The sequence below is a fragment of the Numida meleagris genome, chromosome 3, assembly GCF_002078875.1.
Source record: "Numida meleagris isolate 19003 breed g44 Domestic line chromosome 3, NumMel1.0, whole genome shotgun sequence".
NCBI classification, from domain to species: domain Eukaryota; kingdom Metazoa; phylum Chordata; class Aves; order Galliformes; family Numididae; genus Numida; species Numida meleagris.
In genome coordinates, this window is record NC_034411.1 from 105916671 (window position 1) to 105942107 (window position 25437).

At 49.3% G+C, this 25437-nt stretch overlaps 1 protein-coding gene across 1 annotated transcript; it reads right to left on the minus strand.

Moving 5' to 3' along the window:
* Positions 256-25287, minus strand: HADHA (hydroxyacyl-CoA dehydrogenase/3-ketoacyl-CoA thiolase/enoyl-CoA hydratase (trifunctional protein), alpha subunit). Its single transcript, XM_021393067.1, has 20 exons — positions 25142-25287; positions 20831-20872; positions 20671-20741; positions 19914-20047; positions 18557-18695; positions 17514-17633; positions 17326-17428; positions 15188-15310; positions 14282-14400; positions 13395-13451; positions 10239-10348; positions 9621-9755; positions 8952-9123; positions 8187-8273; positions 6538-6678; positions 5216-5284; positions 3872-4067; positions 2919-3033; positions 2199-2344; positions 256-870 (listed from the first exon to the last, which is right to left on the minus strand). Exons 1-20 carry the CDS (start codon positions 25227-25229, stop codon positions 725-727), a joined length of 2313 nt encoding a protein of 770 aa, XP_021248742.1. The 5' UTR covers positions 25230-25287; the 3' UTR covers positions 256-724.

Below are 25437 nucleotides of genomic sequence, written 5' to 3' on the forward strand. Positions count from 1 at the left end.
CCTTTGGCTGCTTGATTCGCAATTACAGGCGGGTCCATCTGCCAAGATAACACTGACGGCAGCGCTCGGGGCCAGACAAAAGGGCCGGAGGCTCCGCGCAGGCACTGATGGATGGCGGAGGTGACAGAGCAGGGCTTTGTTCTGCACTGCCGGCCTTTTTCCACTCCCTCCCCCCCGCCTCCCCGGTCGGTCTCACAGCTCAGCAGGCTGCCAGCAAGCGTGGGCGGCCCACGACATACTGAGAGGACCCCGGAGGATTGCCTGAACGCTTTATTTCCACCCCGGAGTGGTTCTGTTCCTCGGTGCCAAGCGGCTGCGCCCCAGCGAGACGGGATGAGAAGCAGGCATGGAGTCCAAACCCAGGAGATGGGGATTTATTGGTGGAGGTTCATGGAAAGGCAAGGCCTCAGGGCCAGTCGTGTGGAGGATGACGCCTACCAGGCCCAGGGGCACTGGTGGGTGCAACATAAGAGGTAAATGCAGAAGGAATTCTCCCTCTCAGCCACCAGGCTCAGACCGGCACAGGACGGATGTGCCCAACGCACAGCAGCTGATAAGGCACTTGAAATGGATACAAGCCACAAGGCAATCTGCTGCCACCCTCCTTCCTTCCCTGCCTCGCTAGGGTGCCTTGCAGATTAACCTTAAAAAGAATTTGGTGGAGCGCCGGTGCCCCCGGGGCTCAGGCTGATGGTGCAGCTCAGGTGGGCGTCGCGGGCCACGCTCACTGGTGGAACTTCTTGCCTGGGTTGTTGGCGTAGTCCAGCAGCAGCTGGCACGGCGTGAACTGGCTGCCATAGACGGCCTCGTACTTCCGCAGCTTGTCCACCAGCTGCTTGGCACCGTAGGAGTCCGCAAACCTGAAGGGACCTGCAGGGACAGGGGGACACGTGCTGAAAAAGGGAGGAGGACCAAGGCTCCTGGAAAGGTGACGGCACTGGATTTGGCTGGTATGCCATAGAATCATGGGATCCTTAGAGGTGGATGGGACCTTTCAAGGTCACCTAGTCCAACTCCTCTGCAGTGAACAGGGACACCACAGCTAGATTAGGTTGCCCAGGGCCTTATCCAGCCTCACAATGAAAGGCTCCAGGGATGCACTGGGCAACCTGTGCCAGTGCATCACCATCCTCACTGTAAAAGACTTTTTCCTCATATCCAGCTTAAATCTACTCTCTTTAAGCTTGAAGCCAATGCCCCTTGTTCTGTCACCACAGATCCTGCTGAAGAGTCTGTCCCCTTCTTTCCTGTAGCTCCCCTTTAGATACTGACAGGCCGCTCTCAGCTCTCCCCGCAGCCTTCTCTTCTCCAGGCTGCACAGCCCCAGCTCTCCCCGCCTGTCCTCGTAGGAGAGCTGTTCCATCCCTGGGATCAATTTTGTGGCCCTCCTCTGGATGTGCTCCACCAGGCCCACGTCTCTCCTGTACTGAGGACTCCACATTTGGACACAATGCTCCACTTGAAGCCTCACCAGCGCAGAGCAGAGGGGCAGGATCACCTCCCTGGCCCTGCTGCTTTTGGTGCAGCCCAGGATACAGTTGGCTTTCTGGGCTATGAGGGCACACTGCTGGCTCACATCCAGCTTGCCATTCACCAGTACCCCCAGGTCTTCCTCAGCAGGGCTGTGCTCAATTCTTCCATCCCCCAGCTTGTATTGGTAATGGGGGGTTGCCGTGACCCAGGTGCAGACCTTGCACTTGGCTTTGTTGAACCTCACAAGGTTCTCCTGGGCACACTGCTCAGCCTGTCTAGGTCCCTCTAGATGGCATCCTGTCCCTCAGGTGTGTTGACCACACCTCACAGCTTGGTGTCAACTTGCTGAGGGTGCACAGAACCCCACTGTCAATGTCACTGATGAAGATATTAAAGAGTATTGGTCCCAGATTGGTCATTCTCCAGAGGAGAACCCCAGCTGCTGACACAGGAAGCCAGCACCTCATCCTATGCATGAGCCCAGCCCAGAGGGGAGCAGAAAAGTGCTGCCACCTTTGTGCCAGCCCCGATTACTGCTTTTGTTTGGTTCAAAATGTACATCCTAAGATTGGTAGCAAAGCTTTTAGTGTCCCTTGCATGCCTGAGAACATCCTGGGGGTACCAGGCAGCTTGGAAGGAAGGGGACAAGCTGGGGCAAATTATTTTGATTCCAATCCTAGTCTGAGCTTGCGGCGAGGAGGGAAGTACTCGTTCCTGACACTTACCTCCCAGGCAAGGTGGGAAGCCCAAGCCAAACACAGCACCAATGTCTCCCTCCACGGGGTTGCTGAGGATCCCTTCCTGCAGGCACATGGCTGCCTCGTTCACAAACCTGGTCACCAAGCGCATCTGGATGTCCTCATCAGTACAGCTGCAAGGAAAGAAATCTTTCAGGGCTGTGCAGCTTACACAGTAGCTTAAGGGAGGAATATGTGAAGCAAGAAGAGAAGGGGGCAGGCAAAGGACTGGGGAGGGGAGGAATCTTTTCTCATTGGAGACGTCCCTAAGCCATGTGAGGCTAAGGATTGCCAAGTTCTGTGCTGTGACTCGAGGCAGGCACGTAAGAATGCAAGGAGTTGATCTGGCCAGATGGGAGCTGCTCCAGGAGACATTTCAGCATCAGGCTGCCCAACAGGTCTGACACATGAAGGCCATGGTAACACACCTGCTCTGACAAACCCAACCACCACAGGAAACATTTCTGTGAAGGTTCTCAAGCAAGGGCTGATGAATACAAGGATGCTCTACTATAAGCACAGGCTCTCCTGAGCCAAAAGCATGCTCCCCTGCATGGTAGCTGGTAACAGCTAACTGGCATCCACATTGACCCTGTGTTCAGCGCTATCCTTCAAGGCTCCTGGTGCACACACTGTGCTTGGAGCCAGGAGGAGCTGGGCAGGGGCACAAGCCAGACCACGACACCACTCTGCACTGCAGGTACTTACACTTCAGGCTTGGCTGGCAACTTGAACTGTGCCAAGATCTCATCCATGCCAGAATTCAAGCTCCTGTTTTTCACCCCCTCCTGGTAAATGTAGAAACCCTTCCCTGCCTTGCGGCCTGCCAGGGGGAAAAAAAAAAAGACAGTCACATCCTGCCCTTTGTCTCACATGCTCACAACACCTTGGCCTCTGACCTCGTGACTCCCACCTGTTAGTGTGAGCAGATTCTATCAGCACAGGCAGCCTCTCTGCATTTCACAGCACGCCTGTTTGCTGCCTCACCAAGGAGGGAGGGAAGGGGCTCACATCCAGCTGGCTCTTCGGCAAAATGCTGCCACCTGTGCCAGGACCCAGTGCCTTCCCCAAATGATGTCACTATTTGCATGGCTTTGGCAGCAAAAAAAGATGCAGTCCTTAGCCATAGGAGCAAGGGGCAGAGACGACAAGATCTGAGTAACTCTAACTGCCAGGTTCTCGTCACAACAAGGGTTGTTTGGAGAGTGAGAGCTGCCACGGCCCAAGTGCAGGTCCCACTGCTGCACATAGCTCCATCCTGGCATACTCAGAGGCACAGCTGCCTCTTGAATCCACTGGGAAACAGCTTCTGCCATATGGACAGAGCCATCATCTTCCCTCACATGAAGCTTCTAAACCTCAGGTCATAGCTTGCTTCATTTCAGCACATTCATTTCCAGACACTTGCTTCTCATGTCCCTGCATGTGCAGGTTCAATGGAAGAGCTAGACAGAGCTTCATGACATCCTGCTCGCTGCTTTTGCTCAGGGCAGCATCTCTGCCCGCTGAAGTCATTTTTGCCAAGGAAGGTCCCACGGTTCCCAACCCCTTCCTAGGACCGCTCTGTCTGCTCTCACCTGAAGCAGAAGAGGCTGAGGGATGCAAACTACTTTCCCTTGAAAAAAGGGGAAACGTTGGATTACAACAGCCTAGCACCTCACCTAAGAAGCCTTTCTGCACCATGAGCTTGAACAAATCGATGCTGCCGCCTCCAAAGCGCTCGCCAAAGGCCTTGCCAAGGTCCTCAGCCACGTGTGTGGCCACGTCCACACCCACCTCATCAATCAGTGTGGCAGCACCCACTGGAAAGCCAAAGGCTGTAGAGATGGCATCTACTTTCTTTGGGTCAATGCCCTCCTGCAGGGATAGAAGGGGAAGAAGTGAGATCTCTGGAAACTCATCATGGGGGTAGAAAGGGTCATCTGGGGCCACAGAGTGTGACAAGACCCATTAGCTGCTTGAGAACAGAGGAGCAGTGGAATCGTGCTCACAGAGCTCTTGATTCTCCCCTGACTTTGTGCAAAGAGGAAACTCCATGCACCAGGTCTCATCAGACCACATTACAGCCAAGAACAGGCTGAAGATAACCATAGGAACCAAGGCTGGCACCTCGCTTCGTTCATCAATACAGCAGGATGCAAATTCCTTACAGCTGGCACCAAGTTTCATGCAGGTCAGGACTCTCTTCTGCAAGACTCCTTCAAACTCCTTCAAAACTCCTTCAACTCCTTGTTGCCATTGTGTGCTGTGCCATACCCTGATGAGGACAGCCTGACTCCTAGCCCACAAACACTCTCTTGAGCCTGCTCTGGTCAGCAGCAGAGCCAAGAGAAACTTGTGTGTACACCCCCTGCCTTGCTTCCTATTTGAATGCTGAGTGTGTAACACTGCCCTCTGCTTTGCAGCCCTGGATTCACGGAGAGCTGCCTTGTAGGCAATGCATAGCACAGCACAGAGCAGAGCACAGTACAGATAAAGGGGCATCCTTGCAGCTGAGATGCACGCTCTCTCTCTCATGTGCCCCCTAGATGCTTTGAAATCTAGATCCAGCACTGCAACAATTGTCCAAATGAGCTTCCCAACCACTCTGGGTGAGAAGATGCATATTTAATAAGAGTCTGGGTAGTGGAACTGTGCCAAGGGTTTGGAATCTTGTGGAAATCAGTCATCAGACCTGAGTGGAATTTTATACCTGGTATTTCCAAGCCAGGATCTGGGGAGAAAACTCCTCCCTAGCAGACACAAGGAAAAGTCTGGTTTAGTAAGCACGAACAGTTTCCTGTGCAGCTCTGCAGCTTCAGATGCACGTCAAGGATGCAGTGAGAAGACAGCCACTCTGTGGGTTTACCTTACACCATTAGTTGTCTGAACTGCTCCCTGTCCTGTGGGCTGCTGCCTTACCCAGTTTCCCTTCTCGGCCAGAACTTGGACCAGGCTGACAGGGCAAGGAAGCAGCAGAATTCAAATTACTGTTTGATGGACACTGTAGCAAACTGGATACTAACCTGGAGAACTCGGCCCACTTCGGCCAACATTGGCCCCAGGCATCTGGTGGTGTAGAAACCAGGTCCATCCTAGGGAAGAAGAGTGCAACAGGGAAGCAGGAGAGAACAAACTGCAGGAATATCCCCTCTATCTGCAGGGCAAGAACTGAGTTGCACAGCCCAGCTGCAGTTCAGGCACTGACACGCAGGGCAGAGACATACAACTCCATTTATAACGGTATGCAGTCAACTCCTAGATTAACCTTTATCTATAGGACTCAACAGCATTTAAAGCTGTAACGATTCACTCCCTGGAAATCCCCACAAGAGTTTTTATTTAAAATAACGCCTAAAGGACCCAGGCAGGCTGTAGAAGTCCCCTGGCTTCACCAAACCCAACAGAATGACAAGGAGAAACAGTGCCAAGCACAAATGAAACAGGCGTAAACTTGTTGTTTCACCTCTGGTATCGTTTGCAAAGTCAGGAAGCAGCAGACAGGCTACAAACTCCCATCCTGGGAAGCATGTGATGTGGGGGAGAGGGTTACAGAGGCAGCACTGTATCTCCACTGGCCTTTAAGAGATGCCTAGAGCACTTTCTGGCAGGCCAGTTTTCCCAGCACCACCAGAGAGACCTGCTCTGCATTACTGGGAGCTTCACACATCAGTGAAAAGACCAGTCCAAAACTACACTTACCAAACTGGCATGAGCCTATGGGCTGAACATCCCATGCAGCTGACACAGCACTGCTGTCTTCTACTACAAGAGCACAAGACCAGCCCCATTTTGAGGGCTGTGTGCTCAACAGCAGCCAACAGCCTAATACCCTGTGGTGGTTTTGAGACTCTGCTGCTTCCACCTGTACATCACAGCAGTTTGTTCTCAGCTCTTGCTTCTCTTATCCCTCTGCTTTGCATAACTCTTTCTCTACACTTGCACACAATATCACATAAAATTTAAATCCAGGAAGAGGATGGTTACTGCTCACAGGTCCCTCTGTCCCTGCATCTACCCAGGCAGAAGAGGTGGAGGGGTCCTGCCCATCCTCTGTTCCATCTCTGATGCCTCTACAGACTGCAGCCTCCTAGAAGCTGCTTAGAGCAGGGATGCAGCTTCTCATGCTGGCCCACCAGACTTCTCCAGTGTCTCTGGCCCTTCGAGGCTGCTCCAAGGGACACCTGAATGATCAGCTAGGCACCTGTTGTCTTCTAACCTCCATTTTTACTTCTCTGCATGAGTAGATCATGTCCTCTTATCCACAGCCACATGACCCTTCTTTCAGTGCACAAGCCCACTCTTTTATTTATAATCCCAAGCTGTATTTTGTGCAGCGTTCCCTCACCTTTACCACAATGACGACTTTGCCTTGTTTGAGGCCAACAGCAACAGCAGAAGCAGCTGTGTCCTGGGATGTTTTGTCTGTAGTGATGATTTCCAGCAGCTGCATTTTGTCAACGGGGGAGAAGTAGTGCATCCCAATCACCTAGGCAGGAGGAAGAGCTCAGGGTTAAGACACATTCTGTGTCACACTGTAAACTACTGGCAAAAAAAAGTCAAGAGCCCAGCCACAGGCTTTACTGTATCCCTTTCCAGTGAGAGGACTCTTCCCCTCTCTCCTCAGCTTTCCCAAGGAGGCAGCACACACCCCACAGCACACACTCCACAGCTCTTGCCTCAGTGAGGATTTAGATCTGATGATTACAGGATCAAGAGTGTGGCTCAACCCTCTGCTAAAGGTCTGGCAGCAAAACTTGTCCACCTGTCTAGGAATCTCAGCTGAGCTCAGTCCCCAGGTGAAGTACAGGCACTGTGTGATCTGCAGGTGCTCCCTGACCTGACCTCAGAGCACAGTGACATGCTTGGGTGGCGCTCCTTCTGGAGTCTGGATGTGGAGCAGTAGTGAAAGAGACAAATATTGAGCAGAATCCCTGTGTTCTGCTTGTAATTTTTTTTATTTTGGGGGAGGGAAAGGGGGGTGATAAAGCCTAAGGACAAGAAGGCATGCTTTCAGCAACTAATTTCAGAGATAAGTGTAGCCTTCCTCCGAGAGCAGCATTTAAGAGGTGATTATTTGTCTGTATGCCTCATCCTCCTAACGTGGCCATGTAATCAGGATGTCACCTTCATGCCTCTCGGAAGCTACACTTGGCACTAAGATCTGTGTAAGTCAGAGGCACCTTGAAGGACATTTGCAGTCTGCAAAACTAATTAAAGAAAACACATTAATTAGTTAACTGATTTCCTATTCGTTTCCCCAGAAAGAGTCATTACACAGGCAATTTATTCAGCAAGAGGATGTTATTTGCAAGTATGAACAACTAAAATGCAATTTGCATTTCCAATGCAACTAGGGGCTGAACAACAAACCAAGAAGAGGCTCACGAAGGTCACAGAACCCTCCAGCAGTGGGGAGGGCACATTGTTACTCTATGACCCTTACAGATATCCACATCACTTGCACAGGAAGATGAGCAGCTCAGGCAATGCACTGCCCTGGGCAGGTTTTAGACCATTGTAAGAGCTGAGGAAACCAGCCAAAGGCATCTCTGCCTTTATGTTTGTGGAATACTTTTCAACTGATCTCCAGAGCTTCCCTTTCCTTCTCCTGAAGATCCTGTTGCCTCCATATCCAACCTACCTCAAAAGGCCTGGCTCTTGCACCTTTAGTTTCAGCACCTCTGAATGCAGCTTCCAGTCTCCAACTTTTCTTCTCTTTTTGCTGCTAGATTAGTGCTTTCTCCCCGAGAACCCATGTTCCCATTGTGGCAAGTCACTCCTACATCTAACCAGCCATTAAAATGGCTTAGAACTCCCTGTCTGGAACTTTTCTCAGCTTGAGTCCTTCTATAGCTTCTCTGCCTGCTGTGTGCATTAACACATTCTGGGGAAAAAGCAGAAGATCCCAACGCTCGCCTACAGCAAAACCATTTTGCCACTACAGACAACTCAGCGGAGAGCAGACTCACAGGCTCTTTGGTGCTTGGTACTCACCTTCTCTGGCCTCTGGCTAACAGCAGCAATTTTATTGATTGGGAGGGCAGACGTGTTACTGGCGAAGATACAGTGAGGAGGGATCACCTGTGGTAGGGGGTGGAACAGACACTTTAAATGCACAGCCTCCAAAGTCAGATGTGATGCACAAAGTGTGAGAACAGTGCTGGCACAGAGCATTCCCAACCCCTGCTAATGCCTGAGGAATGAGGGAAAACTGATTTTCTCTGCCAGTATAAGAAATTCATCCTAAAGCAGCAGGCCAACCAAGCCACGCCTGACATCCACTGGGAGTCTGCAGTATCAGTCAGCCTCAGAGCTCCTGTGACTCTGCCAGTCCACTGCAACCACGCTGGATGGTGCAGTAAGGGACTTCAGAGAGGAGCACAGGCCAGTTGCTTTAGCAAACAGTTATTTCCCCAAGTGTGCTCTTGAACAGAGAAGTACGGTGGCAGCAAGCCAGGGATAGCAGGTAAAGGACAAGCTGCGGAGATACCAAAGGACGTTACTGTCAATCAGTGCTCCAAAGAATGGAAGTTTGTCTGGAGTAGCTCCCAGGAGTCAGAGAATGTTGGAACTGCCCCTTTTCAGCTTAGAACTAATGACTCCTTATTCACAGAAAGGGAAGGCTGCCCTTGACGCTCACCCATGTACTGAAATGAGTAACTTGCAGCATAAGACGTGAGAAATCCATTGGGCAGGACACCCTGAGTCTCCACCATACAGTGGCCATGTCTGGGGTAGCTGCTCAAAACTGATACTCACGGCCTCCACTTCCTTCAGCACTTTGTGCTTGATGTTAATGTCCTCGAACACAGCCTCGATCACCATGTCTGCTTTCTCAAAGCCCTTGTAGTCTAGCTGGCCTGTCATGTTGCTGAGAATAGAGTCCCTCTCAAATGATGTTAGACTCTTCTTCTTCACCTTGCCATTCAGCCTAGGGAAGAACATCTGTCAGAGAGCCTGCACAGGCCAGCCCAGACTGCTGGATGTACACGGTGACACCAAGCATATCCCTACCTCCTGGATCAGGGACCCAAAATACTACCTCCAGTTCAGCAGGACTGTCACTGGGCTATCCTGCCATCTGGAAAAAGGAGAGCCCTGCTCACACAACTCAGTACATCAGCCAAGACTACTCCCTCCCACCTTAGCTCTATAAGCTACTGATAAGTCTAAAGGCTAAAGCAATCATCAGTTAGGTGGCCTACCTACTTCAGGAGCTAAAGCTGAGTACTCTGGGTCTATTTCATAGCAACATCTCAGCACGCTGCATGGGGTAACCTTAAGTGAAAGCATTTCTGTGACATTTAATGGTAGAAGATTCCAGAGGAACAGTGGCATCACAAGTTTCTGACTGCCAGCAAGCAAAGGAATATTTTGACTAATGGAAGCCCCATCCCATGCCAAGCAAAGTCCAGCAAGCTCACATACCCCTTGAAGACTTGCTGCTGTCCTCTGTCCAAGCCTTGCTGCGTTGTGTCCTTCAGAATGGTCTTCATCCCCTTATCCACTGAGACCTGTGCAATCCCAGCTCCCATGAGCCCTGCTCCCAGCACTGCCAGGGTCCTGCAGCGAGAGCGCAGAGGGGAAAGCTTTCGAAGCTAGAAATAGCTGAATTTCCATTGCTGTGGTCAGACTCACATAGATAGAGTCACAGAATCATTAAGGCTGGAAAAGACCTCCATAATCATCGAGTCTAACCACCAACCCATCACCACCATGCCCACTGAACCACATCCCTAAGTGCCATATGTACCCTTTGCTCAAACAGCTTCATGGATGGTGACTCCACCACTTCCCTGGTCAGACTTCCAATGCTTGACCACTCTTTCACAGAAGAAATCTTTCCTAATATCCACCCCGAATCGTGTCCATACAGACCCCATTCTTAATGCAAAAGGATTTAATTTGTGGCTGAGACCTCCGAACTACAGAAGATTAACAATCCCAAGGTTGGAAATCTCTCTTCTGCTTTTCAGGACTGTAGGCTTCGGCCTATCAGCAGATGTCCTCCAGCTTCTCCTTCACACATCCCACGTTTGCACTTACTTGACCTCTCGCTGAGGTGTTCCAAACTTGTTCTTCTTGCAGCGCACTTGCCCGTGGTAAAGTCCGATCAGCGCCTTGGATTCATTGGTCATTGCAAGGTGGCCAAAACTCTGGAAGAAAGGGAAGAGGGAAGCAGAAGGCTCGGTCTTTAACAGCTGTCACACTTCCAAGCATGCACAGATCAAAAATACGGCCGTGGCTCAGCGCAGCCACATAGATCAGTCACCTGGACGTGGAAGAACAGGGCACATCTGTCCTCTCTGCACAGGGCACCTTTTGTGCCAGGCACAGCTCACTTTGCACTGTTACCTCCCATACAGGCCAGCAGTAAGGAACTGCTTGCTCAATGTCATATCCCACGAACAATGTAATGTAAAGACTATACACCTCTAACACACAGAAGTGTATGCAGGAGTGGGAGTCTGCCAGGGAACAAAAGCAGCCATCATTTTTGTGTGCTCATCTCTTTCCTTCCCCGCTAACGCATTCAAAACTCATTTCCACTCACCCTGGGACCCTCCAAGCACAGCTCTGGGGAGGAGCATCCACTGGCAGGGTAAACCAGAGGTGAAGCTGCTGCCTCGCCAGCCGTGAGGGTCTTCCAGACCAATGCAGGAGCCACTTCTGCTTCCCCCAGTGATAATAATTTACAGACATGAGACTAGGGCAAGAAGTGACCCTTCCCCTCCCACGTGCACCCTGCACTAGCTAGGGCCATTGTCCTAGCTGCTTCCAAGTGAAAGGGCCCTGCACTCAGACTTTGAGAAAAATCTCTAAACAGGCCAGCTCTCACTGACAGCAGGACTCTGATGCTATTTTCAGAGGATCACAAAGAGGCCACAAAATCAAAGGCCTGCATAATCTCTCAGCATTCAGCATGAAAGAGGAAAGGAGACAGGAAGACAAAAGACAGCATACGGCGACTGCAAACTAATGATGTGTCTGGGCCAAATCAGCTAGGGAAAGCCACTGATATAATGGAGTGTGCAGCAGGCAGTATCTTCCCTCACTGCTGTCCTCTGAGTAAAAGGCTCGTTAAAATATCAGAAACACGAAGACTGGAAGAGAATCTGCAGTTCTCCTATCCTAAGGGAAAGGAGGAGGCATGAAAAAAGGCATGACACAAACTCTTATTCTTCAGGGGTTCCTGGTGAGATCTTCATCCTGCTGCTATTCTCAGGAAATAAACCACTCATTCTTTTCTGTAAGGAACAGAGTATCCCGAGTCTTTTATTCAGCATCAGATCAAATGTGGGTGGAATGAATAACTAGAACAGACAGTTCTAGGGTGCATCTAGGAGGTCACTGCCAAGGTACAGGGCAGACAGCTACATCTCAGACCAGGACTTCATCACCAGAAGAGAACAAAACAAGCTACTGACAAAGCATGAGAAACTGCTGGATGTGCCAGACAGCAGCATGAAAAGCTGATGAAGGCTGCAGACAGTGCTATGTGAGAGGGCTGCATTTCAGTGGTGGTTAAGGGGCAGCGACGTGACAGATGGCCCAAAGGCACAGATAAACTGATGGGCATGTTGTGGGTCTTCTGGGGATCCACGAGCTGCAAAGCCAGCAGTGATCAAGGAACGACATCAGAAGCACTGTGAAAGGCCAGGGTAACCTCATCTGTATCAAAAATACAAAGTTTGAGTACAGATGTAGCAAAATTGAGACCAAAGAGGGAAAACTAATTAACAGTTACTGGTGCTGAACTCAGCAGACATGGCAGGGAAGTAAAGAACTGAATGGAAAGGAAGGACAAAAGAGGGATTTATTTCACAGAATCAAAGAATCACAGAATGGCTAAGGTTGGAAGAGACCTGTGGAGACTGGGGTCTTGTCCAGCCCCATTGCTCAAAACAGAGTCAACTAGAGCAGGCTGCTGCATCCAGCTGGGTTTTGAACATGACCATGGTAGAAGATCCCATAGCCTCTCTGGCCAACCTGTGCCAGTGTTCAATCACTTTTATAAGCAAAAAGAAGTTTCTCATGTTTCAGTGGAATTTCTTGCATTCTGGTTTGTGCCCATTACCTCCTATCCTGCCACTGGATACCACAGAGTGCAGCTATTCCTTCTTAATTACTTCTGGTAGTTATACACACTGATAAGATCCTCCCTGAGCATTCACTTCCTCAGGTTGAAGAGTTCCAGCTCTCTCAGCCTCTCCTCACACGTCAGATGCTCCAAGGCCTTCAATCATTTTTGTGACCCTTTGCTGGACTCAGTCCAGACTCCTCTGCCTGTGCAGAAGACTGAGGTTGTTCCTCCCAAGGGGCAGAACTTGGCACTTCCCTTTGCTGACCTTCACAAGGCTCCGGCCTGCCCAGCTCTCCAGCCTGCTGAGGTCTCTGAATTGCCAGTAAGAGCAGTACCCCCACTGGAGTGGTTGCTAAATAGGTCGAGGGATAAGGAAAGACGAGTCCTGTCCTGCGTGAGAAACCACTATTGAAAACAAGCAAACAGAAGCACCAAAAAAAAAAAACCCTAATGTTCACAAGAACTGAAAATTATCAATTAGTGAAAAAGGGCCAGCACAAACTGCCTGAGCTAGAAAATCAGACAAATGGCAAAAAAAAAACATAGAAGAGTAAAAGACAACATCCTCAGCGAAGACAGTGGTGAAGAAAGGTGTCAGAGTAAATTCAATCTTGGTGAAAATGGAAGTTTGTTCTTGGGAGAAATTACTTGCTTGCACCAAACTACCTGGAAACACTGGTGTGACTATATCACTATAGCCACACCTCTAGGTTAGCTGTCCCAGGTGTCAGTCAGAACAAATAAATATTGCTCAGACACAAAGAGAAACCAAATACAAAGTCCTGCTACGTGAAACCTAGGTCAGTGAACTCAGCCTGGTTATTCCCAACCCAGGAAGACTAAACAGACAGGAATGAAAACAGGCACAAATTGTTTTCACAGATGAAGAACCCTGAAAAAAACAACAACAACAACAACAAAAAACCCAAAAAACCAAACACAAAACCAGTTCTGTTGTTCAAGATAGGCCTTTTCCACAGCCCCACTCCCAGGAGAGCAGGCAGGGATCCAGGCACCATTTTGAGCAGCCTATGAATAATATTATCCTTTGTGCGTGGTTAAACTCACCACACAACTATACAGCTTATTTATTGCTGCAAGGGATCTCATCTTCTTACCTGGGATTCAGTGAGGTATCCAGCATCACGCCCCTGATCAAGACCAGCTTTTACAACCTATTTAAAAACAACAATAAAGATATCCCATGATTAAAGGCACGTCCACCAACAGCTATGCTTTTCTAATTGCTTAGCTGCACCTTTTGTTTTCACCAGTGACCCCTCCCCAGTATTCAAAGGGCACTTCAAACACTCTGGGTCCTGCCCATGCTGTTCAAAGCAGAGTTAGGGATCACCTTGTCTGAGCACAGAGTAAATACCACAGCAATGAGTTTTCTACCAGGTTGGTTTTTTCTACACACACCTCGTGGTTTCAGAATTGTTTCAGTAGGACTCTTCTCCTGTAAGGTCACTGCTCTCAGACAGAGGGTGACGTTCACAGGTTTGAGAGGTGAAAAGTCACTTAAAAAAACCCCCAAAATCCAACCATGGATAATGTCTGTAAGTAGTACGATGCCTCTGCTACTTACAGAACTACATTTGGAAGTTTTGTGGGGTTAGTGCTAGGAAAACAGCAACTCCTATTTTCCTGGCCTCAAACAGGTTAACTTATCTCATTACAAACCGTACAAGAAATCTGAAGACAGTGCAGATGAAAGTTTTACAGACAAAGCATTCCAAGCTAAGCATTCCCTCAACTGGCATTCTTAATTTTCCCCTCAGTGGTTCCAGTACCACGTAAATCGGTGACTGTGTTCTGCAAAGCTATTCTGAATTCTACCATGTTTGCTCGACAGAGCACACAGCTAGCTTCCATCTTCTATGAAGATCAGCCCCTATGGCTTGGCTCAGAGGAGGGAAACACCAACCCCCTGCCTGCTGCTACATTATCTACCCCAAAGATCCATCTTCACTGTAGTTTTTTTACGCCTCACACTGGGCATTACCTCAATGATTTTCAGTGGAGCAGGATACAGTCCTTTGGTTTGCTTCTGAACTTTGCTCTCCACTGTCTTGTAGACTTGCTGCCTCACAAATGGAAGAGCCATTGCATAGTCTGTTATCTCTGCAAGATGGAACGAAACATGCCTCAGCACAGTGCTACACATGTAACCAGCCTTTAAATACCTAAGCCAACAGTTAAAGAGTAGAATCATAGACTTGCTTAGGTTGGAAGGAACCTTAAGGATCATCGAGCTCCAACCACCCTTCTGTGGGCAGGATTGCCAACCACCAGATCAGGCTGCCCAGGGCTCCATCCAACCTGGAGGTGTGAATGTTGTGTATCTGCAATAGGAGCATGCACCAGAAGCTCAGCTAGTCACAGGTAGCATGACCTCATAAGGAGGGCATCTATGGCTTCTTCCATGGACAAGTCTCTTCTAGGGCTAAGGTACCTTCCTAATACAGCTACAAAGCAGAACTCAACAGACAGATGTCATAATTTCTGGGCTCTGTTAACTGCATAATGGCACTACTAAAGAGGATCAGCACAAAGCAGATCCACATGCCTTTCCCCACTTGATTACACAAGCTTTGTACAGAACTTGCACCTACAAATTTCAGGTTGAACAGTCCTCTGAAGGCAGCTGCTCCTCTCTTCCCATTAGCCTGGATCCCTTCTAGCATGCTTCAGAAGCTGTCAGGCACAGCTCTGGCCATGCTACTTGAAGATCAGATCTGCATAGCAACCTTCTCACTACCAAGCCACCTGGCTCAGGAGACAATTACAACATCAGGCAACTTTGCTTTGATGATGGAATTAAGCAGGGGCATGACCTTATGTCTGAGAAGCAAAGCTGGATTAATACTCACTACAGTTCCTTGGCTTGGGCTGTGGTGCCCAGACTTACTCTGTACTAGTCCTTTCGAGCGCTTGGAAGACACAGTCTTGTTGGCTAGTCCCCTGGCAAAGCCAATTGCTACCTCCTCCAAGTATTCAATTGTTCGAGCTTCTGGAGGCTTCACACCTGGCCCTGTGAACAAAAGAGAAGTCTTGAGGAAAAGCAGCAGAAGTTATCACTGATGGATGTAGCTCATGTAGAGAAGAGAGGCTGTGACAGCAATAGGATATTCTTTTGAATTGCTACCACTCTATCTCCCTGCCTGCTTGACTTTTCTTGATGCTGAAGGTCTCCAAGACATTTAATGTTCACAGTGTTTATACAGAAATGCCAAGATGTCAAATCCCAAAGGAAGCCAACAGCTGTACACCAATTAAACATGAACACTAATTTCAGAGAACAACCAAAAAGCTTAGGTTGGATGGGAACACGGCCAGACAGTCTGACCTACTGCTCAAAGCAAGGCTGAGTTCAAAGTTTGCATTTAAGTTGACAATTAGATCAGGTTGCTCAGGAATGGCCCTGAGTATGTTTGGTCAGGCTCTGAACATCTCCAAGAATGAAGATCCCAACACCTCTCTCGATCCTCGTTTCAGTGTCTGACTACAAAGTCCTTTTTCTAACACCCATCATTTCTCTTGTTGCAGTTTGTGCTTTTTATCTCTCATTCTGTCACTTTGCATAAGTGCAGGCACCACCAAAATCTTAACAGAACTCAAGTGTTCTGCCTCCCTCTCCCTCTTGTTGAACCTCTACTTTTTTTATGCAGCACAGAAAGTCTGCACAACTGGGGTTTATCAACACTATTGCCATTAATCACACAGACAACAGTTACCCAGCACCACTGGAAACTACCTGTACTGCATCTAATGTCCAATAAACCCTCAATCTTCAACCTCAAGTGCAAGAAGTTTCTCACTTGCTTTAGCTAGTACTACACACAGCAACACCTAGCCTCGACATCCTAACTGCTGCAGTATCCTAGCCAAGGGAGCCTCAAGCTATCAACTAAAATGTGTTTTACTACATAAAAGGCACGTGCCAGAGTTAGATTTGGGCACATCATTAAGCATACCACGAGAATGCTGTGGAGCTCCTTACTGAAGGAGCACTGCTTGCAATTCATGAAACTGCCTCCTAATTAATGCTATCTCTTTCCTTCAAAGCTTTCTACAGTCAACTAAAGCATCACCCCAGCTAAATAAAGCTGCTTTCAGGCAGACATTGAGAATGAACATGACAATGCTCAGTAAGAAAGCCTCTTGGCACTGGGTACTATTTGAAGGAACAAGAGATGCCTCTAATGCTTGCATGTCATGTTTTCTGTGTTCTTTCTATGTCCTTATCTGGTTTGAGTCAAAGGTGGTAACATCTTCAAAAAGTTCAGTTTTCCTTTAGTAATCATTGGTATAAAAAGCCACACTAGTTAGCTCTTAAAGGCGATTCACACTTAATAGATACAGTGGTAAAGTTTCATCAGCAGATTTAACTCAAGCCTGACTACCATGGATCTCTTCTATAAGTGAGAACACAGCTAATAACATTTTATCCAGCTGGTCTGAGACAAGACACATGGGAGCTTCCCTTGCATTTCTCAGGGTAGACAGAAGCACCTTTCAAATACGTATATACATTTTTTTCCACATTCAGGAGCACTTGGAAGTGCAATCTGCAAGGAACATCTCCATCCAACTGAAAGTCAGTCAGCAATTCAGAGTGCCTAAGCCATGGGGGTTGGCTTCCTCTCAAGATCTTGCCACTGGGATTAACATCTGCAGGCTGCATAGGCATTGGTCATCCACTCTTCCATTACAGATTGCAATCTGCTCCTCTGACACGATAAACGAGGAATGCAGGTTCTCAACTATATAATTAGCTTAAGCAAGAGAGCCAACATGCCTGCTGCCCTCTACGCTGACCTTTCCCTGTTCACTCAGCTTTAGCCTGCCACTTCAAGATCCTTGTGCCCGTGCTTCAGCAGTGGGAATGAAGATTATCCTGCAGAGAATGGTAATGACTTTGAAGCCCACATGCTCTGCTCCACCTACACTGTGGCATCAATGGCTTACCCCCCCCCATTAAAATGGAGAGGTTAACCAATGGGCAGCAGATCAGCTTCCTAGCTACTGACAGGCACCATGTCTGACCTAGTGGGTCCACCAGCTGGTCAACCAGACCCATCTTCTTCGCTCTATCAGCATGGATGTTCCTCCCAGTCAGCATCATGTCAAAGGCAGCAGGAAGTCCCACCTGGAAGCACAGAGAGGACATTTTAGAAAAGGGACTATATTAAGCAGCAGAAGAGGCTGCAGAGTAAAGTTTTTCTCCTACTTACCATCTTTGGCAGCCGCTGAGTTCCCCCCGCCCCTGGCAGGAGTCCCAGTAATACTTCAGGTAATCCCAAGATTGTTTTCCTGTCCTTTGTTGCTATTCTGTAGTGACAGGCAATGGCAACCTTAAAAAAAAAAAAGGAATGGACATCTAAAGATTTCCCTGGGAAAGGCCACAGAAGAACTAGGCATCCATCAAAAAGGTCTCTTGTACACACTGCTTCAGTTTTCCTCCTAATCCTGTCTGAAGTTCCTTACTCAGCCACTCAAATTCCTGCGGTGCTCATCCATTCAAACCTCGTTAATTTAAATCTCATTGAGACCTTTAAGAGCTAGAGTCACTCACTGCATTTAAAGCGTGGTCCTGTTTACAGATCAACCACGATATAGTCACTTCATCCCCAAGACCAGATCAATCACCAATGTGCTTGTAAAAAGCTGTGATTGCTTAAGAAGTATGCAAGCAACTCAAGAGACACTATCCCCATGAAGTTGTTCCACTTTAGCAACAAATTTGCTCCAGGAATTACTGCAGTCTTTCAGTTTACAAAACACCGAGTGGAGATTATGAAGCAGATACTGCACCCAGCTGAAGGGGAAAGCGAGGGAGAAGGGCACACAGCCTAGGGTGGAGCCAGGCCAGGTTCCCCACACTCATTCCTCCCACAAGAACCTTCAAAAGAACAGAAGCTGCCGGGATGCGAGACACACTTTCAGCCTGGACTCTGCCAGCAGCACTTATGCAAATTCAATGCCTGCTGGAAATAGCCCGTTTGCCCCGGGATGCTCTCATCTGGATGTTATTCTGGCCCACACACATCATATCTGACTAGCTGTCTTCTGACAGAAGCAGAAAAATTAGCATGGCGGAGCTCTGAAGCACAACCAAACCATTAACTTGCCACAAACTCATTTGAATGGATGTAATGAATCCACGTCAGGTCTCAAAACCCTCTCATGGTAGACCTGCAGGCATCATGTGGATAACTTAAAGAACCAGCACTGCCAACTCCGACTGTTGCTTGGCAGACCCAGAATTGCTCAATACCTCCAGTCCTCCTCCCAGGCAGGAACCACTGATGGCAGCAACTACGGGCTTTGGAGACTGCTCAATTTTTTCTAGCATCTTCTGTCCTTCCTGAGAGAGCTGAGTCACTTCCTGAGAAGTCTTGCAGGCTGTAATCATGCTGCAGTGAGGCAGAAAGGCTGATCAGAACTGGAAAAGCACTGAGAAAACAGCAATAAAATGGAGAGTGCTTCAAGGAGTTCGCTCCCCTTTTCCCACAAAGCTCCAGTGACTGACAGACAGGCCAGAGCTATTCAGTCCCACAGTCTTAGATTAACTGACAACACAGGAAGACTACTAAATTCAGTGGGTTAAGTCACCAAACGCTGACACTGGTTTGTGCTTGCAGGCAGTGAATGAGTTTCCTTGTGTCAGGGCTTTGAAAGGCTTTGGGGGAGAGGAGGAAGGGTCATAGGAAACCTCAAAGCACTTGCCAGAAAGGGTGCGGGGAGAACCCAGGATCACTTTTTAGAGAAGCAGATGGCCAAGGCTCTGATGCTGCACTCTGCCAATTCGAGACTCCCTCAGCCAATTATTCCCATGGAGGCTAGCACTGCTTGCCAGGCAGGCACAATTCAGCACGCTCGCAGTGCTGAGACCAGCGGGCACCTCTTAAATGCAGCCTGCCCTTTTGCTCCATTCTCACTACTCCCTCCTTCCCACCATATCACATATCAAGCATCTGGCCTCATTCACGGGCAGAGCAAAAGGTAATAAAGTTTTCTGAAAGGTTGGTTTGTCATTTACCTTCCTGAAAGCTTCGAGCTTTCTGGCTTTTAATGTCTTTAAACAACAATTCTGCCCTGCCTGAGGTCAGGACTAACAGCCAATTGCACTCCAGGTCCCAGCGAGAGCACCCACACACCCTGTGAGATCCCCACAATGAATGGCCTGGGAGGCTGCTTGGATGCTTCACATGGCAGAAAGCCAAGTCCTGCCTCATTGAGGGGCCGTGCTGGCAGACAACCAGGCACTCAAACCCAGCTTAAACGAAGCTCTGCATGTAAATTATCTGCTCTTGTTGTGTCCCAGCCCAAAGCACAATGCTAACCCCGGAGCCAGGAAAGGAACTTTCCTTGGCTGCACCCCAGCACGCAGGAAGGAATGACCCAGTGCTACAAGCAAATTGAGTTTAATGACTAGCCATGCTCGTTTTTATCAAGGTCCCAACTTTCTTTGAGCAAGCTGCACAGCCGGTGCACAAGGATTTCACACCCAGCCTCTGCCTCACCCCTGGGGAGATGTCAGTGACAAACTGCTCAGCACACCAGGACTCTGGCCCTGGATATCAGACTTCAGGGGAAACACCATCAGCTAACTTGTAACACCCCAAACTTACTCAATATCTGCTCCAGCAATGAAAGAACCTGGCTTTGAGGAGATGAGGACGGCACTTTTGACTGCTTCATTAGCCCAAATCTCATTCATAACTTCAGTAAACTCTGCACTCAATTGTTTGGATAGAGTGTTCACCTGAAGGCAGCAAAGAAACAATGTAAATAGGGATTGCAGGAGATGGTGGAGTTTAACCTCTGATTAAACACTGGACCCAAACATCAGAAAACATGCATGGAAAACAGTCTGATAAAAAAAAAGCCAAACTCAATGGCAAACCTGAACACATTTTCCAACCTGAAAAAAAATAATAAAAGGAATAGGCCATCCAGGAATTCACCCAGACCACTGCTAGGCACAATTATCATCATGGAATCATTAAGGTTGAAAAAAACCTCCAAGATCATCGAGTCCAATCACCAACCCATCCCCACCATGCTCAACAAGCCACGTCCCTCAGTGCCACATCCCCATGGTTCTGGAATACCCCCAGGGACAGTGACCCCACCACCTCCCTGGGCAGCCCGTTCTAATGCTTCACCTCTCTTTTGGAGAAGAAATTTTTCCTAATATCCAACCTGAACCTCCCTTGGTACAACTCGAGGCCATCACCTCTCACCCCCTCATTAAACGTCCAAATAAATGCTCATTGTCCAATTTTTACTTTGTTCATAACTTTGGAAGTCTGCAGGTTAGGGATGTTCTTGGTCTGAAATCACAGCATTTTCAATTCTTCCTCTGTACTGCAGCTGAAACAGTACCTTTGAATTTGGTGTGTTGAAGCGTACAACAGCAACATCTCCTTTGATATCACAGCTCACGTGGGTTCTAGCTGGAAACAAATGGGAACACATTATCAGCTCATGTTCAGTGGGTTTTAGGAAAGAAGATGAACTCGCACAGAAAAATCTTCATGCTTACCCTGAAGAGCAGTGGAGGTGGAGACATTACGGCAAGCGTAGCCTAAAGAAAAGATGTTGCAGATGTTAAAGGAATTCTCAGTAATTTCAGCTGCAGTGTCCCTTGTTAGTGCACCCTCCCGTCTCCCCTTGTGCCAAGCAATGTGTTACAGAAAATCCTGCACATCAGCCTGCTCCCTCTTTAAGGCTCTGTGCTACCACCAGAGCTCAGCACACTCCATGATATGGAAGTGACCTTCACAGCACAGCTGCCAGGCTGCAGCTTCCAATACCAGGAATGGCAAGCTGAGGGCAAAAATCAAAACCTCGTTCCTCAAAAGCTGACAAGAGAGAACACGGGCAGCACGTGGGGGCATTTTGCCATCAGGATGCACAGTTCAACACAATAACCTTCAGATCTTGTTGCACTTTGGGGAGCTTGAAGCCTTCAAGTTACGTTCTCCACAGATCAAATAACTGCCCTAGAGTATTTCTGCAAAAATACACTTGTGCCTGTGACCTCTGCCAACCCAAGCATTACTTCATAGACAGCAGGGAGTGCACCTGGTAAGCCCGTGCACACAGTGTTCATTATCTCCTCCATTCTCTATCAACTAAATACCAGATCTACCCCTACTAATTAAAGGTGGAAGCACCTGGGCAAACTTGTTTTCTTTCAAAGCACTCAGAAAACTCAGACCACCACAGAAACAAGTTCTGTCTGCACGTGAAACCCCACATCTCCTTTTTCTGCAGAGAAACTGTATTTTGTCCAACTACCCGTCGCTAAGCAAATGAATCCCAGCTCTGTTCGAGTGACCATGATCCTGACCAACAGGATCTTCCTCTACTGCAGACCTATGCTGGAGCGCTGCCAAAGCTGCTTTAAGTCTGAAATCTAGAAGCACTGCTTCTTACACCATAGCACACATCAACCAATGGAGAACCTAGCTGGGGGAGGTATCCTGCTCGGCGCTGATAGCACGTTCAGGAGGAAAACAATCCCTTTCCCAGCAAGAAGGGAGAAAATTGAGCAGAGGAAAAGCCTGCAATCCCTCCCTGCACCCCACCAGCAGGTGCTCTCCCCTCCCACAGCCCCACGACCTGGCTCAGGGCTGCAGCTCCCCTGCACTTCGATCCTCCTTCCACCCCGGTGCAGCGCTGGCAGCGGGCGCTGACCTTTGTGCTCCATTCCCCAGCTCCTACAGAGGCAGGGCTGCGCTGCAGGATGGAAACTGTGCGTCGCTCTGGGCCCAAATGCCACCTTATAAACAACGAGTGAACGGATTTCCACTCCAAAGCTACTCTGAAGTATTTGGAAGCCAGAGCGCGGCCCAGGTTGCGATGCAATGGCTGTGGCCAAAGTCAACTCCCCTAAACTTTTTGTGTGCCCAAGACAGGTATTTCTGAAACTCAGCACACATTTTCCACGCCACTGAGCGCAGCTGGACAACAATCTCTTTGCTGAAAGATGCTCCTCGGCATCATACTCTGCACTTAGAACTTAGCAGTGTCTTAACCTGGTAAGAACAGCATCGCCGCTCTGCCAAGAAGACTGGCGCTGCCTGAGTTCTTTCACTTTCATCCTGCATTACTTCTAGGCATATCAGGAAGGAGAATTAGATCAAAAGAATCTCAGTTGCAAAGCAGATGCTTGTGTTCTCCTTCCACACCCGCAATCAGATTCCGGTAGAGCCGGGACAGCAACATGTCTCTCCCCAGTGCTTACCAACAGTTTTCTCCATCGTATGACCCCAATTCAAAATAGTAAGAAGAAAAGCCTGAAAAAAAATGAATTAACCTTATCCTCTTCCTACGGCCAAACACGCTTTCCTCTTTCAAATTCCTTCACCCAGAACAGACAGCTTCTGAGAAAACCTCAAACCCTGAATTCCGCTTTGCTTTCAGATTCAGCAAAACAAAAGATAGGAAGTAGGGGAAAAAAAAATAATCCAGGGCAAGGCTAAACAAATCTCCCCGTATTTTAAATACAAACTCTTTGGAGAATGGTAGGGTCATAAGAGTAACAGCTGCTTAGTAACCAAGTGAGGTTTCATCAGCCTGAGAGTATTTTATTCTAGATCCCAGAACACTTGTGCTTTTAGTTTTGGATGTGGAAGATATTTTCCACATTTACTTGGTCACAGCCACAGCACATCTGCTTCAGGCACTGAATCACTGAGCAGCAGCAGTACTGGTAACTTGCCAAGATCACAGCCAGAAACCCCTCCATCATGATTCTGAAGGAAACAGCACAGCAACAGGCCACTTGCACACTTCTGCCATTTCACTAACGAGTCGCTCCGGAATTAAAACTTTTGAATATAGACCAATTTTGACTACTTCATTCATTCCAACTGAAAGGCTGTCTGGAGAAAGAGATGCCTAGTGCTTCATAAGATTGCTCTATGCACACAGCACAGAACTTCAGACGCAGCAGAGATCAGAAAACACCTCTTTCCTGACAGCTAGCCAGGACCCACTTCCTCCCACTTTATTCTCTACCACTTCCCTGCCCAGCACTTCCCCATGCTCACCCAGAGATGGCACACCACTCGAGCCGGGAACGGGATCCATAGGTGGCTGAGAAAAGGCTCCTTGTAGTCCTGAGCTAAGCTGAGCAAAGCCAACGAGCTGCAGCACTTCCAGCCTGCCCTGTGAGCTGCAAGATGGGAAATGTCTGGCACACTGAGCCTCACTGTCCCCTCCAGGATGCTGTCAGCACACGTAGCTGAGCAGGTAGGGCTTGCTCTTGAGCTTGCCTTCTGCCTACTTACTGCCTTTTGCATGCTTTTTGGCTTGCCCTAGCTAGGTTTGCATGCTGCTTGCTAAATGCTTTGTTACGGCAGAACAACACTATTAATTACGGTGAGTGACAGTAGCTTCAGGACTGTAATGAAGAACATTACTAGAAATAACAAATCCACCAACGATAGCCACAGCAGCCTCTGGAGTTCCCACAGTTCTGCTTGTTATCAGTTGCAGCACTCTGCTCCTGTAGCAACCAGGTCATGCACAAATTTGCTCCAACACCATATGAAGACAGGCATTAAGTTCCAGGAAACACTGCTAACTTCAGCTCCACATCCATAGAAAACTCTGAGGCCCTTCAGAGCACAAAAATCAGCTGATTCCAACAGCCTGAGCTTTATTCCCAGATCTCACTTAGCGTCCTGGTGACTTCTCTCTTTGGAACGTCTATAGAAGTTCCTACAGCAGTCCTGCAGCCCAGGTCAGGGAGCCAATGTACAAGGGAGAAATGCTTGCACACCTGAATTAGGGCAGACTGTGGGGCACCAGGGGTATTCCCCCCCCCCTCCCAGCCATCTGGGGACACCTTGCACTGCCAGGTGCACACAAAAGGGTCCCAATGACAAAGGTCTCCCCCAGGGGCACAGAAACACGGAGGTGCTATGAGAGCAGCCCCAGGAGCCAGACAGACATCCAAGGTCATGGGGACAGCCCTCATGCACACATGCAAGGACACAAGAACAGCCTTGCCACTTCAACGTACATCGCAGAACACCCCCAGAGCCACACAGAGTCTCCTCAAATGCACACATGTACAGGAGACGTGCAGACAGCAGCTGTCCTACAGGGATACCACAGCCCCCTAGAACATGGGGACATGCTGATATTCCCCACTGTGGGGATGCAGAAGCCACATGGGCGAGATCTTGGCACGGGATGCCAGTTCCCTCAAGGAGACACACACCCAGGAGTGTCATACCCCTTCCCCCCCCCGACAGGGGCCCCCTCACCACGTACCTCAGTGACTCCTATCCACGCCAGCCCCCACAGTGACACGTATACACAGAGCCAACCCACCCAGTGACCCCCTCACAGCCCCAGAAACGCTCTCACAAGTGGACACACCACTTTACAGCCCCATCAGCCCTGATATACCTCTAATGAGGCCTTCACTCAGTGAGAAGAGCGGGACACAAGGCCCTAGGACCCCCCACCCCCCACAGATCCCCCTGGAGTCCCCCACACAACACTTTTCCCCTCACAGCCCCCCTGGTGATACCCACACGTGTCAGCACACCGCCCTACAACCCCCTCACCCCTCACAAGCCCTCCAGTGACACCTCCACAATACCCCCCCCCCCCAAGTGTCATCCCCATGAGTGGGCACACCACTCCACGACCCCTTGCCCCTCATAAATCCCCCCCTCACGCGGGGATACCCCTCCCTACGGCCCCTTCACAAACTCCCTGGTGAAGCCTCCACGCCCACCCGACCCAACCACTCGCCATTTCAGCTCTCCGCTCCAGTGACCCCCTCCCCCCCGCCTCACACGCGGCTCCGCTCCCTCTCCCCGTGGCTCACCCTCAGCCGCCGAGCGGCGGGGCGGGCAATACTTAGCAGCGGCCGCGAAACGCCCCAAGCTGCCGATAGCGCGCACTGCGGCCGCCATCTTCGCTGCGCGCGAGGTCGAATGAGGGAGAGGCCGCCCGGAGAGGGGGCTTCGTGCCCCGCCTGGGGCTGCCCGCAATAGCGCCTGTCTCCGAGCACAGCCCGTTCTCGGTCTCCTCGCTCCGCCACGGTGTCCAAGTAGCGTCGGTGGCTGTCAGTGATAAATAGGAGGTGATATAAGTGCTGCGGGAGAGGGGGATAAACGGGGT

What these genes read in the sequence shown, in the direction of transcription:
- HADHA (XM_021393067.1), bottom strand. Translation starts at nt 25,229, where the DNA reads ATGGCGGCCGCAGTGCGCGCTATCGGCAGCTTGGGGCGTTTCGCGGCC. An exon ending in CCAGCTGGTGGACCCACTAG is followed by an intron (nt 15,311 to 17,325) that starts GTCAGACATGGT and finishes TTTTGTTCACAG; the next exon opens with GGCCAGGTGTGAAGCCTCCA. An exon ending in TTAGCCAGAGGCCAGAGAAG is followed by an intron (nt 6,679 to 8,186) that starts GTGAGTACCAAG and finishes CCTCCTGCCTAG; the next exon opens with GTGATTGGGATGCACTACTT.